Consider the following 13544-nt stretch of genomic DNA (forward strand, 5'->3'; position numbering starts at 1 on the left):
TAAGAGTGCCGTTGAAGAAGTTGCAAAGACATTATCCCCTGTGTTTAAAAACAAAATTGGGAAAATCTACATCCTGGAACAGATTTTTAATTCTGATGTATCTGATCTCTATGAGAAGCAAATGCTACCAAGGACCTACGTCTTGAAGGAAGAAGTACAAGCAAGTCCCAGGGTGAGGCTGCAAAGGATCCACTGACAGTGATGTGGTGCAGATGCAGACAGAGGTTTCAGAGTGATACTGTTCTTATTAGACTATTGCTGTTCTTTAGTTTTAGTTAGTAAAAACAAGTCCATAGATTTTGAGATGCTATCCCCTCTTTTTCCTATAGCCCTGTTAATTTTACTGTGTGATTTTGCAGAATGTGAGTTTTTTCAGGTACACGTGGCAGCATAACTGAAATGCCTGCACAAGCATTCAGGTTACTCAGGAGCCTATTGTCTAAAGTTGGGTTGAGTGTATTTTAGAACTAAGTGATAAGCCTTGGGGAAAATGCTTTGCATTCTTGTGGATAGCTAGGGTTGAAAGCAACAAGGAATATTGTGGAATCAAACAGTTCAGTTTAAATATACATTAATATAATTTTGCTAATTTTTTAGTATATCCTTTTAGTTTTAAACCAGCTATTTTAGATAACATCATTAATGTAATACTGACCCAAACAGTTCTAATTCTTAAGCCAAAAAAAGATATGTTTTTATTTGAAATTGTTATTATGATTTTTTTCATTTCTTGTAAACATCTGTGCCAGAATACCAAAGAATAAAAAACACCATGCTATTTTTAGTAGAAAAGTTAATATATATAGCTATTATTTAGTGTGCTTCAGTGATTTTCAGACTACAAGCATTTTCTTTAATACCACCAAATAATACTCTTTGCTACACACAGCAACTGCCAAAGTAGCTGAGTACTAACATCTACAGAGGATTGTGAAGGGAGGGGGTAGAGATTTACCATGATCAGAACGGGACTCAGCTGGTACTCACATGGAAAGAGTCTTGTATTTAGGTTTAGTCCAATTTAAAATTTTACTTCTGGGCCGGCCCTGTGGCTTGGTGGTTAAGTGCGCGCACTGCAATGCTGGTGGCCCGGGTTCGGATCCCGGGTGCGCATTGAGGCACCACTTCTCCGTCCATCCTGAGGCCGAGTCCCACATACAGCAACTAGAAGGATGTGCAGCTATGACATACAACTATCTACTGGGGCTTTGGGGGGAAAAAATAAAATAAATAAAATCTTTAAAACAGTTGTCAGACAGGGGGAAATCCCCTTTAAAAAAAATAAATAAAAAATAAAATTTTACTTCTGTATGCTTTTATTCAAATGAGCCTCAAATGCATATTGCCCATCATTTAGAGACTGATTAATAACATTCTTTAACATCTAGTCAAACTTAACACTTTGTTTAGACTTTTCTGACTCTGCCACTCCCAAAGTCCTCTCCCCCAAACAAACAAGCAGACAAACATTGAAAACTGTGAACCATCATTCTTTAAAGGACCTCACATTAGGAGTCCACTGGTACTGTGTTTTTTTAATCTTGTTCAGAGTCTAAGTTATGAATCACTGCATAAGAATCAAAGATCTAATATTTGTGTCTCAGTAGATATACCGTGTGACATATAGTAGGCTTTTAAATCTTTTATTTGTCTGAAAAATGGGAGATCTGAGCCCTGCTTCTAATGTGTCTTTTAAGAGACATTGGGAAGGAGATGGGTAAAAGGACCTAGGAGGGGTTTGGAGTTCCTCAGGTGTATAAGTTCAAATTATTTGAAGGCATTGCTAAGGTCCTCTCTCTCTTGACTTTCTTGAGCCGAAACAGATAAGACAGTTGTTGGTTCATCAGTGGCCCCTGGCAACACTGCCTCATCCCCGTCCTCTCCCACCTCTCCCACTTCGGATGCCACTGCCTCTCTGGAGATGAACAATCCTCATGCCATCCCACGTCGACACGCACCGATTGAACAACTTGCTCGCCAAGGCTCTTTCCGAGGATTTCCTGCTCTTAGCCAGAAGATGTCACCCTTTAAACGCCAACTATCCCTGCGCATCAACGAGTTGCCTTCCACTATGCAGAGGAAAACTGATTTCCCCATAAAAAATGCAGGTAATGCAGCATCCATCTAACTCACTGGGTGCTCTAGCACTGAAGCATTATCATCACTTCCCGTGGAGACACTAATTCCGTGAAACTAGCTACCCCTCTCTCTCTTAGGGTGGTTGATGCTTATACGTATCTTGTATCATTTCCCACTGGGAGAAAACTAAGGTTCACAGAGAGGGACGTGAATCATTCATTTCTCTTCAACAAATAGGTAACAGAGCCATGGTGGGAATTCCTTGCCTGAGCTACAAGGTTCATGGTTTGTCCTGATGGAAGTGTACTACGTCTCAACCAACCTGCTTCCAAACATCAGGCGTCTCAAGTTTCCATTCTTATTCTGTCATTTGGGACCCAGCAGGGAATTAACCAAAAAGGCTTTGGAAACACATCCAGTTAAATAGCATTACTGTCAGATGTACCAGAAGAAATGAATAAGTACTCATTGTCCTTGTGGCTGGTTAGCTCCATAGGGAGGAAACTCTAAATGGGTCTCTTGTATAAATCTAAGATCTGTTGTTCATCAGAGACAGTGGGCTTGCTCACACATATCATTACCTTTCAGAACTGCCACACAGGCCTTTGTTTGGCCTCTGTACAGCTGAGCTAGCCCTGGTAGCTCTATCCTCATCATAAGATCCGGAGCTAAAGTGTGAGATCTGGTCAGTACTTTTATTGGGCCCTGTTTTACTTCACTCTGAGACATGTCAAGCCAGTGCTATAACAGAATATGAGGAAGCTCTGTCCCAGTAGGGCACTCCCACTCATGGTGGTATAAAGTACAGAGAGTTACCTTCTTTTTTTTGATGGATGAAACTAGGCCTAAAGAACGGTTGGACTAGATGATTACTGAGAGTTTCCAGCTCTCAACTCCTATAAAAAGTGAAACTGCGGATGCTTCAGTTACCTCGTTTTCAGTCTCCCTTTGGAGCAGATGGGGAACAAAAACTATTCTCTTTTCACAGTTGAGCAAACAAAGGTTCAGCACACATAATTAGCTTCCTCAGTGACACAGAAATATCCCAGAGTCAATATTAAGAACAAAGCCTCTAGAGTCCTGGACCTCAGTTCACTTTTTCTTGTTATCACAGTTCATATATTTGGTACTTTGGAGAAAAATGAGAGTGATGACATTGTCATAGCTTATTACAGAGACAAGGATGGAGCATCCACTGGTGCCCCTGACTTTAACCCATTTTCTGATAGAGTTACCAGGTGGTTCCAGAACTTAACTCAGGCACAGCCTTGGGAACTGGTTGGAAGACAAACAGGTTGCAGCCGTCTTCCAGAAAGATCTAGCTAACTGAACATCTTGGCACAAAAACACCAAGTTCTTAACAATGTCACACAGGAGAGGAAATAAAGAAATCTGGGGACTTGCAAGGGAAGAAGATAGACCTCAGAACATGAATCGTTGACATTTTATACCTTCTCATCTGAAAAGTCAGTGAAATAGTGGTCAATAAATTTTTTGAATCTGCTTTTAATAGCCCCACCTGACAGTTGAGACTTTTCCTTCCACAAATAAGGGATGCAGTATAAAATGCCACCTGTATCATACTGTTCCATTTCTGGATTGTTCAGTTTTTCTCTCTGGAACTACTTTGTTTGTCTTGCAGTGCCAGAGGTAGAAGGGGAAGCAGAGAGTATCAGCTCCCTGTGCTCACAGATCACCAATGCCTTCAGCACACCCTCCGAGGATCCCTTCTCATCCGCTCCAATGACCAAACCAGTGACAGTTGTGGCACCACAATCTCCTGCCTTTCAAGGTTGGTGCTCTCCTACCCTGCTTAGCTGTTCTCTTTGAAACTAGTACTTTTATGACGCTGCTCACTAACTGTCACTTGGCATCCTGAGCTTCCCAAGAGCTGGTTAGACCCCTGAATTTCCCTGTTTGATAATGTCTCAGATTCATTAATTTCCCTATTGGACAATGTTTCTGTGCTTTGTTCCCTTCCTGTTTCCTAAGATGTCTGTGTTTGTCATTTTGCATGTACCTACCTGTCTTTCATACCATTCTATTAGGAGCTTCTATAGTCCCAACCCACTGCTTTGTTTGCCACTTGACTATTAAGGGTCAGAGTTCCAGCCAGTTCTCCAGAAGCAGCAGTCCTGAATTGGTTCTAGTATTATCCTTCCTTTAGCACAGTGGTTCTCAACTCCGGGGTGATCTTGCCCCCTCAGGGAAAATTTGGCTTTCATTTTCTGGAGACATTTTTGGATTTCACAACTTTGGGTGGGGGGATTGCTACTGGCATTGGGGTAGAAGCCAGGGATGCTACTAAACCTCCTTCAGTGCACAGGATAGCCACCCTCACAACAAAGAATTACCCCACCCAAAATATCACTAGTGCCAAAGTTGAAAAGCCCTAGACTCGTCTCATCTCTACCCTGTCAGAAGAGGCTCATAAAGAAAAAGGCACTTCTTTTGTCTCCTTAGTTCATTTCATCTTCTATAACAAATGTCCTAATATTTGCCTTTGTGGCATTGAAGAGTTACTAAAAGTTGTTTTCAGAGATACTGAGTTAATAGTTTGTATTGACTGAGAGTTCAGCAAAGAGTCTATATAACTTAAATTATAGACTTTTAGAATTTGAGCTCGTATAATTGCCATTTCTTCATTTCTTATGAGAGAGCGATCAGAAAAAGTTTTGCTATGGAGACAGTATCCCCGCTCCTATTGGAGAAAGGTACTAAACGCTTTTCCTCCAGGCAGTCACTTTAAAAAAAGAAAAAACTTTATAGTCTTGTACACCAAATGGTTTTTCATGTCATCTAACAAATATTTATAATACCAATAATAATAGGCATAATTTATTGAGCACTTAGCACAGTGCCTGTCACATCATGGTAAGGACTCATGCATTTTCTCATTTCATTTAATCCCCACAAGAATCCTTTGAGGTAGGTGTTACAGACAAGGAAAATGAGGCTCAGAGAGGCTAAAGAAATTGCTCAAATTGCACAGCCAGGGTTTAAACCCAGGTCTTTCTGAATATAATACCTGTTAGATTCTACTGACTCTATGCCTATTTATAAGGCAGTGGGTCTACAAAACTGAATAGAACATATCCTTTCCCTGCCTTTAAGGGGCTCCCAGTCTATGGGTGAGCTAGTCTTTTCGACAACCCCTGGGTAAATAGTACCAATACCATAAGCATGGTTGCCCAGTCCTAAAGAGGGAATGATTATACCGTAGGGCAGGGGAAGGTGCTTGCTTGTCTGCTTCATACTAAATATGATAGAGATCTGGGCTCAGGAGTAGCAGCTGATGGAATAGCTATCTGAAGTAAAGGAGCAAGGGTTAGGAGATGTTAATAAAGGGAGACAAGGAAAGAATAGTAGGTACTTTGAGATATTATGAACATTACTGAAGGAAAAATAATCTTCAAAAAAGAGATGAAATTAATTCTGTAGCAAATTACAAATTTATTAAGCAAATGAAAACATATACCAAGTTTGATTTCTCATCAGTAATATGGGGATAATACCAGCCTTGTGGGGGTTTTGAGAGAATTAAATGAGATGATGCATACTAAAGTACTAAAAACATAGTGCCTAGCACATAATAAGGAATCATTGTATTTAACCCATTATTATTGTTGTTGGCATAATTCAATCTTTTGGAAAAGTGATAGAAGAGGGAAATGCTTTATTGACGTCATTTTGCCAAAGGCTAAGCCATATAGATTAGATTTTTGCTGCTTCTAAGACAGAGGAGCTCTGTTCAATTAATTTGAAAAATTGTTTTTCTAGGCTTCATTTCCTCTCTTCTCATACGCATATTTTCCTAGAACAGTCATTGACTTTATCAGGACAGCCATTTTAATTACAACCTCTAATTCTCTCTTTGCCAAAAGGTTTTTGTATCCATTGCAAGTTGGCATGGTTATCCCAACAGCAACTTTCTGTCTTATCTGTTCCACCAGTATTGCACATTGGCCTGACTGACCCAGCTCCAAGGGGTCGCCTGTACACCCTGCATGAATTAACTCCATTGATGTTGTCTCCTCCCATTGTAGCTAATGGCACTGACTCAGCCTTCCATGTGCTTGCTGCTAAGCCAGCCCATACTGCTCTAGCACCCGTAGCAATGCCTGTGCGTGAAACCAACCCTTGGGCCCATGCCCCTGATGCTGCTAACAAGGAAATTGCAGCCACACGTTCGGGTAAGGTGGCCACAGATGGTGGTGAGGATTCTGGGATCAGATAAGTAACCCTGGTTCCAAAATCAGCCGTTTACCTGAGTGGGAACCAGGGAGGAGTCCTTTTTGGAAAAGTATGTTCCCTCCTGGAAATAAACTGCTATTAAGAAGGGATAGTGAAGGAGAGGAACTAAAAGGTTAGATTGATAGTTCTTAGGAATATAGAACAGAAGCACCCATAGAGCTTTCATAAAGTACAGATTCCTGGACCCTACCCCGAGAGAGTCTATCACTGGATTTGGAGATATATGGATATGCCTATAGGAAGAGGGGACCCTGCCTCCTACAATGGCAGGCCTACGAAAAGGGCTACAAAAAGCACTTTATTTTTGCTCTTCTGTACTTTCTAGTTTTTCTATAATGAACATTTATTAACTATAAAACCAAAAAATTTTAAGTAGTAATAAAGGCAGTTCACCAGAAAGATAACAGGTGTCTAGAAGCCAGGCAGGAGCCAGAAGTTATGGCACAGTTATGGCACCAAGTCACTGATTATTTGCTTTTAGTTCTGCCACAGCAGAAGGTGAATCACCTCAAGCCCTTTAGAGCATGTGTAAGCTGGTTTCTCTACCATGGATGAGCCACAGCAATAGGGAAGGGTTTCTGATGCCAGCCAGCTGCCCTGGTTCAATGCACTTGAGCCGTATCTAGACAGCTCTTCAACGTGGCTAAGACAGCAGCAGCATGGTCTAACAGATTTTCTTTGTCCTTCTATACAACCTCCTCAGGTGTTAATAGAGACTCCCCTCCCACCTAGCAAAACCACAAAATGTCCCATTAGGGGGACTTGTTCCACATATTAGGATCATTCAAATAACCAGGGTTATCAGGTGACTAAAGAAGCCCCTAATGACTGATTTTTTTTCCTCTTCATTTTGTTGATTCCAGGGACTGAGTGGGGTCAATCTTCTGGTGCTGCCTCTCCAGGTCCCTTCCAGGCTGGTCATAGACGAACTCCCTCTGAGGCCGACCGCTGGTTAGAGGAAGTATCCAAGAGCGTCCGAGCTCAGCAGACCCAGGCCTCAGCTGCTCCTCTGCAGCCAGTTCTCCAGCCGCCTCCACCCACAGCCGTCTCCCAGCCAGCGCCACCTTTCCAAGGGAATGCATTCCTCACCTCTCAGCCTGTGCCAGTGGGTGTGGTCCCACCCCTGCAGCCAGCCTTTGTCCCTGCCCAGTCCTATCCTGTGGCCAATGGGATGCCCTATCCAGCCCCAAATGTGCCTGTGGTGGGCATCACTCCCTCCCAGATGGTAGCCAACGTGTTTGGCACTGCAGGCCACCCTCAGGCTGCCCAACCCCATCCGTCTCCCAGCCTGGTCAAGCAACAGACATTCCCTCAGTATGAAACAAGCAGTGCTACTGCCAGTCCCTTCTTTAAGCCTCCTGCTCAGCACCTCAACGGTTCTGCCGCTTTCAATGGTGTAGATGATGGCAGGTTGGCTTCAGGAGACAAGCACACAGAGGTTCCTGCAGGCACCTGCCTGGTGGATCCTTTCGAAGCCCAGTGGGCTGCATTAGAAAGCAAGTCCAAGCAGCGTACTAACCCCTCCCCCACCAACCCTTTCTCCAGTGACTTACAGAAGACGTTTGAAATTGAACTTTAAGCAGTCCCTATGGCTTATGCATTTTGTCCATACTTAGGCAAGGGTGGGGGTGGAGGTCAAAGGAGCAAAGGGGACTTTGTGTTCCCCATCAGTATACTTTTCACTAAGCCCAAAGGTCCCCAAGAAGCAAGTCCAGGCACAGAGTGCAGTGAGGGGTGATTTTGAAAAAAGTGGAAAAAAACCATTCCTAGAGAAGAGCTGTCTTGCGGTTAGGCTAAAGAAGTCAAGGAAATGTTGCCCTCTGTTCCTCTCCTCCTCCTCAGCCCTTACAAATCTCTGGCAACAGAGAGGCAGACATATCTGAACTAGAATCTGTATTCAAAGCACATTTCCTGGAATATAAAACAACGGGAAGCAAAACGATCTCCTTTGTGTTTCAGGCCATTCACCTGCCTCCTCTTAGTGCTGGCCTGTCTTAAAGATCAAGAACAGGGTGGCCTATGCTTGGGCTGGGGTCAAGAAGCATGCTGTGCTGCCAGAATTCCCAGGAGGGCACATTGGCAGCTGCCCAGCAGAGCTATATTTTAGGGGTAAAGTTGAGCTTCCATTTTGAGTAAGAATATTATAAATATATATCAAAAAAGCCAAAATCTTTATTTTTATGCATTTAGAATATTTTAAATAGTTCTCAATATTAAAAAGTTGTATGAGTTGTAAGTAATCTTGCCAAAGGTAAAAGGGTTAGCTGTAAGAAATTGTACATAAGATTGCTTTATCATCGATGCCTATTGAAGTAAAAAAGAGGAAAGGTTGGAAGTTGCAGACAGGATCCCTAGCTTATTTGATATCATTGTAAGTAGCACATTGCAACAACAATCATGCTTATGACCAATATAGTCACTAGGTTGTAGTTTTAAATAAAGAAAATGAAAGAGCAGTATTGTCCTGGTTTTAAACCTATGATGAAATTCTAATGTCATTATTTTAATGGAATCAATCTAAATATGCTCTACAGAGAATATGTACTTTTTTATATATTGCTGTTTCCTTATGTTAATCCTTTGTTGTAACACTAAGGGACAATGACATAATCATATCCATAGACGGCAATGCAGGTTACTGGGTTGGTTTGTCATGTGGGTCTTGGTGGGTTTTGTTTTGTCCTTTAAGTTTTGTTCCCATGAGTTTTGTGGGGATGGAAATTCTGGTTTTATTAGCTATGTGTGTGTGTGTGTCTGTGTGTCCTTCCCCTCCCCGTGGTGAGCAGAACATCCCATTGCCAGTTGCAGCCACTGGACCTCTGGTAACAATGTGAGATCCCATCTCATTTTTACTTTTGAAAGTTGGCCTTATAATCAAATGTAAGTTATATATATTTGTACTGATGAGAATTTATAATCTGCTTTAACAAAAATAAATGTTCATGGTAGAAGCTTTTGCCCATGAAGGGCTGGTCTTTCCCCTTTATTAGCAAATGGGTTTTAGTTCTTGTTCTCTCTCCATTCTACTGCTGCTGCAAATCTCATTTGGTGGCTAGAAAATCTTTTATTGGGACTGATTGATATATTCTTAAAATTCATATTGGTATTCATACTTTAGGCTTTGGTTGATCCTAAGCACATCTCTAACGTCAGAGTCCTGTTGCCCAAAGTGTGGTCTGGAACAGCAGCATGGACTTCACCTAGGAGCTGGTTCAAGATGCAGAATCTCAGCCCCACTCCAGACCTCGCAGTCAGAATCACCTGCATTTCACCACTGTTCACATTCTGAGAAGTCTGGGGCTGGAGCGGTGATTCTCAACTTTGGATACATATTAGAATTACCGGGGGAGCTTTTAAAATCTTCATGCCCGGCCCATCCTCCAGACCTGTTAAATCAAAATCGCTGGGGAGTGGAACTCCAGGTTGTTTAAAAAGCTCCCAATATAGAAAAGGGTTGAGAACCACTGGTCTAGATTGAGTTTTATTCTCAGCCTCTAACCTTTACCCACTATACTGTGACTAGTTCTAAGAGCTAACCTCTAACCAACTTACTTTCTGAAGCGTGTTGCCAATTAGCCAAATACTGGTTTAATTAAAGAGCTGGGGAGTCCAAGAAAGGGGCCCTTATTTTCCAATTTCTATAGCAAAACCAGCCGTAGTAAATGAAAGGGAATGTTCTTCAATATTTTTTAAATGGAAAGAAAAAAGACCTCTGCTCCTGGCCCATGTTTCCTTTGTCGAATGAGAGGTAGACCAAGAAGTCATTCACCCTTGATGCAGTTTTGTCTCTTCCAGCCAGTGTGTTGGTAATAAAAGTCACCTTTGAGAGCTTTAGTCCCTGTAATGCCTATCTTTCCTTTGTCCAAGAATAACCTCTGTTACTAGGCCCAGCCGGCCCTCTGGAGGATTTCTAGAAGGTTCACACAGAAAGGGACTCGGAAGCTCATTGAATCCAGGCCTCTTGTTTTACAGTGAGGAGTTAGAGGTTCTGAGAGATCATGAATGACTTCCTCCAACACAAACCATTTCTGAAATCACTTTCCTGTTATTACATTGCCCTCCCCACCACTGGTCCCCCCATCCTGCTGATGCTGTTTTTAATAACAGTCTGGTTTTTATCTGGCAGCAAACATTTTGCTTCACAGATTCCTACTTGAGGAGAAGCTCCTCGTTGGTCACTGTACAAAGCAGGCCCATCAGCTCGATACAGGTGTGAGACGATCCTCACAGCCAGGCTCTGCATGTCGGCCTCAGGTGGAGGGCTTCGGGCTGCAGCTTCCTGATGACAGTAAGGAGCTTTTCCAGTTCTTTCATGTGCAGATACTAATACAACTGCTGCTCTTTCACCCCAAGTCCCTATACTGAGCCTTACATTATATTCCACTTTGCCGAGAGCTTTCACAAACATTATGCTGTTAACAGTATACACAAATGGGATTTGAAGCTGAATGCTATACTACCTAGAAGGGCGAGAGAGACTAGAGCAATGGACCACGGTTTGCTAGAACTAGATCATCTGGCGTCAAAGAATACTTCCCTGACACAGCAGGAGCTGGTATTCCCCTGGGAGATAGGTCTTAACTTTGAAATCATTACACATTTCCCTACTCAGCTTTAAATGAAGTGAGAACCCTGGTAGCTTGCTTTAAAACGCAGTGAACTGAGCCTGTGTAACAGAAATTATAGAGGGAAGTTATAAAGTAAAGGGTGTCCTTACCCAGAGTCCTCTTCTTGACAACTCAGCAGACACTGCTGGGGACTACAGGGGAAGGGTGGTACTGACTGCTGCTGTGGCTAAACATGGTGGGATTTGGGGTGTGGGTGGGGGGTGGGAGGGAAACGGCTATTGTCTCCAGAAGATAACTCCCTTTGCCAGCCAGAGAGGGGAGACCAAGAGTCTGTCTTCTCTTCTTCCCAGCCCTACGAGTTGTTTCAGAATTGGGGCTGGAGCTAGCCTTCATCCTTGCTGCCAGATGGGCTGAGCATGAGGCTGGAATCGGGAACAGCTGGCACAGCAGAAGCTGGAGTAATACTCATTGCCACAGAGCTGGGCCTGCAGGATCAAATCACAGTTGGCCAGCTCCGGCTGGTCGATGCACTCCTTGCTGGGGTCCCTCGTCTGGGCGGCCAGTGCTGCAAAACAACAGGGAGAGACAAAGTGGTAAGGAAGCTCTGTGTATGCTGAAAATGCTCACCTACCATTTCATTTCCTTAAAGGGAAAGCAGCACTATAACTGCCAGATTCTAATACAAGTGCAGCTACTCCATAACCTTTTAACACCTGTGTGTACAACTACATGAGGGATCACAGTGTCCACCCATTGTTGGCCTCACTTTAGCGTGCAGTGGTCCTTCTGTTCTTCTGCAGCTGCAGCCCTGGGCATAGCCCATCGCAGACTCCCAAATATTGACTGGACGATTAAACATCTCTTAAAGTTAACTCCCTACCCTTCCTATGGAGACCTGAAGAGCTGAATGTCAACTGCCTTGGTCTCTGGATTGGGAAGAAGAGAGTTGGATTAGCCCTAAGTAAAATTTTGAGTTGGCAGGAGCTGTCTTGTCTTCTCTCTCTCACTGCTGGTTTCCTCCAACCTCAAAAGTTTTGTGCCTTCAATAACCCCAGCTTATCTTAGTCACTTAGTTCCCCATCTTTCCAACTTTTCCACTTTCCCCAGAAAAAGCAATGAGTATTAAGCAAGGTGATAGGAAAACAGCCTTGTGAACTATGGCTCTAATACTATACTGACCAGAAAGCATTGGGTGCCCCCCCACCCACATTGAATTTACTAGGAGCTTCTGTGTCTCATAAATCCCTGTGTTTCATTCTGCTGCTTCATCTTAGAATTGAAGTGGCCTCATCCACTTAACTTACCTATTCTTTCAGGAAGGGGCTTTTATGACTCAGCTTGGCATAGGCCTGAGTAGCACCTTCCCTAACGTCAGACGTTGTGGGGCCAGGGAAAGCTCATCTTCATCCTCTCTCCCTGCGCTTCCTCCCAGACTACCTCTAAAACACCATACCTAACCAGTGAATGACTTTATAAAGGTTTGGTGTATCAATATAACAAGAGTACTAACTTCCCACATTTATATAAATAGCAAGCCATTTATGCCTATTGTTTAAAGATATCAGTAATTTGGTATCAACTTTATCTCAGCTGTTGCAGCCCTGGGCCTATCCCAGGGCCCAGAGTTAGGAGGTGCTCAGCATTGGGTTAAGCACACCAGATCTGGAGCCAGACTGCCTGGGTGCGATCCTGGGTCTCCCACTTACCAGCTGGGTGACTTTGGACAAGTTATTTAAGCTCTCTTTGCCTCTGTTTCCCCATCTGAAGTGGAGATCATAATAGCACCTTGGGCACCTAGTAACCATGGCTAAAATTTGAGTGCTTAACAGTGCTTTTTTGCCCCATAGCCTCTTCCCCTCATTTGAAAAATGAGACTGCGCCGTAGTGAGTGACCCCCTATATTTTATCCCTACAGTGTTTTCTGTTTCTCACCCCAGTCTTTTAGGCAAAAAGGTTGAGAAGTCCTCACAGTAGAAGTATGGCCCTTACAGCAGAGTGTGAGTAGCCTTCAGTACGTCACCAAACCATGAATAGGGCTAAGTGTGGCAACCTCAAGCAGTGAGACCCTACAAGTAGGACAAATAGGTGAGAGCAGATATCTGCAGCCTAATCAATGGAATACAGCTAAAGAGAAGAGGGAGACAGCTTCTAGTCAAGAAAGGTGCCCCCAAAATATCTAAGGTTGGCAACACTCATCCAGCAGAGCGCAGGAGAGAGGTAGCCTGACTGAGGCCATAAGTGTCCCGTCCAGGAGGAAGTCACGTCACATGATTTCAGCTTGGCCGACAACACATCATCAGGAGCCTCACCAGACTTTGTCATCAAGCAAGTTTCAGATTATAATTTGGTTTCCCACGTGGACATGTCTATAGCTACTCATACATGATCATCTGGGTCCTCCTAACAGCTCCCTTTCTTAGTAAATCTGCATTCTGGTTTGTCTCTAGTCTTGTACGTTTGATTAGTATGTAGACAAGAGATCAATTTGCTGGACATGATAGAGGTGAAGAGTAGCCCCTGTGGTATGGTGCTTTTGCTGGAGTAATGCCTTCATGCATGTGAGCACCTAGTGATGCCATGCACTGGGCTGGGCCCTGGGGACACAAGTCCTAGTCACTGTCCTAAGGAGCTCACAGACTGGAA

General features: G+C 43.3%; 2 protein-coding genes across 13 annotated transcripts in view; one reads left to right on the forward strand and one right to left on the reverse strand.

Moving 5' to 3' along the window:
• The window catches only part of NUMB (NUMB endocytic adaptor protein), a 159543-nt gene extending 150253 nt beyond the window's left edge, over positions 1-9290 (forward strand). For 10 of the 12 annotated variants that reach the window (XM_014784383.2, XM_087448264.1, XM_087448262.1 and 7 more), the window contains 4 exons: positions 1815-2108; positions 3722-3871; positions 6126-6272; positions 7197-9290. In XM_014784383.2, the coding sequence (XP_014639869.1) occupies positions 1815-2108; positions 3722-3871; positions 6126-6272; positions 7197-7912 (1307 nt within the window). In that variant the 3' untranslated portion in view covers positions 7913-9290. The remainder of the gene's footprint in view (positions 1-1814; positions 2109-3721; positions 3872-6125; positions 6273-7196) is intronic. The other 2 variants (XM_014784384.2, XM_087448270.1) reach the window with 2 other exon arrangements.
• A 105-nt stretch (positions 9291-9395) lies between these two features.
• Positions 9396-13544, reverse strand: part of PAPLN (papilin, proteoglycan like sulfated glycoprotein) — a 42524-nt gene continuing 38375 nt past the window's right edge. The window contains exon 26 of the mRNA XM_014784380.2: positions 9396-11466. Within this exon, the coding sequence (XP_014639866.2) occupies positions 11291-11466 (176 nt within the window). The 3' untranslated portion in view covers positions 9396-11290. The remainder of the gene's footprint in view (positions 11467-13544) is intronic.

Source organism: Ceratotherium simum, chromosome 24 (assembly GCF_057802395.1).
Source record: "Ceratotherium simum simum isolate JZ-2026a chromosome 24, ASM5780239v1, whole genome shotgun sequence".
NCBI classification, from domain to species: Eukaryota; Metazoa; Chordata; class Mammalia; order Perissodactyla; family Rhinocerotidae; genus Ceratotherium; species Ceratotherium simum.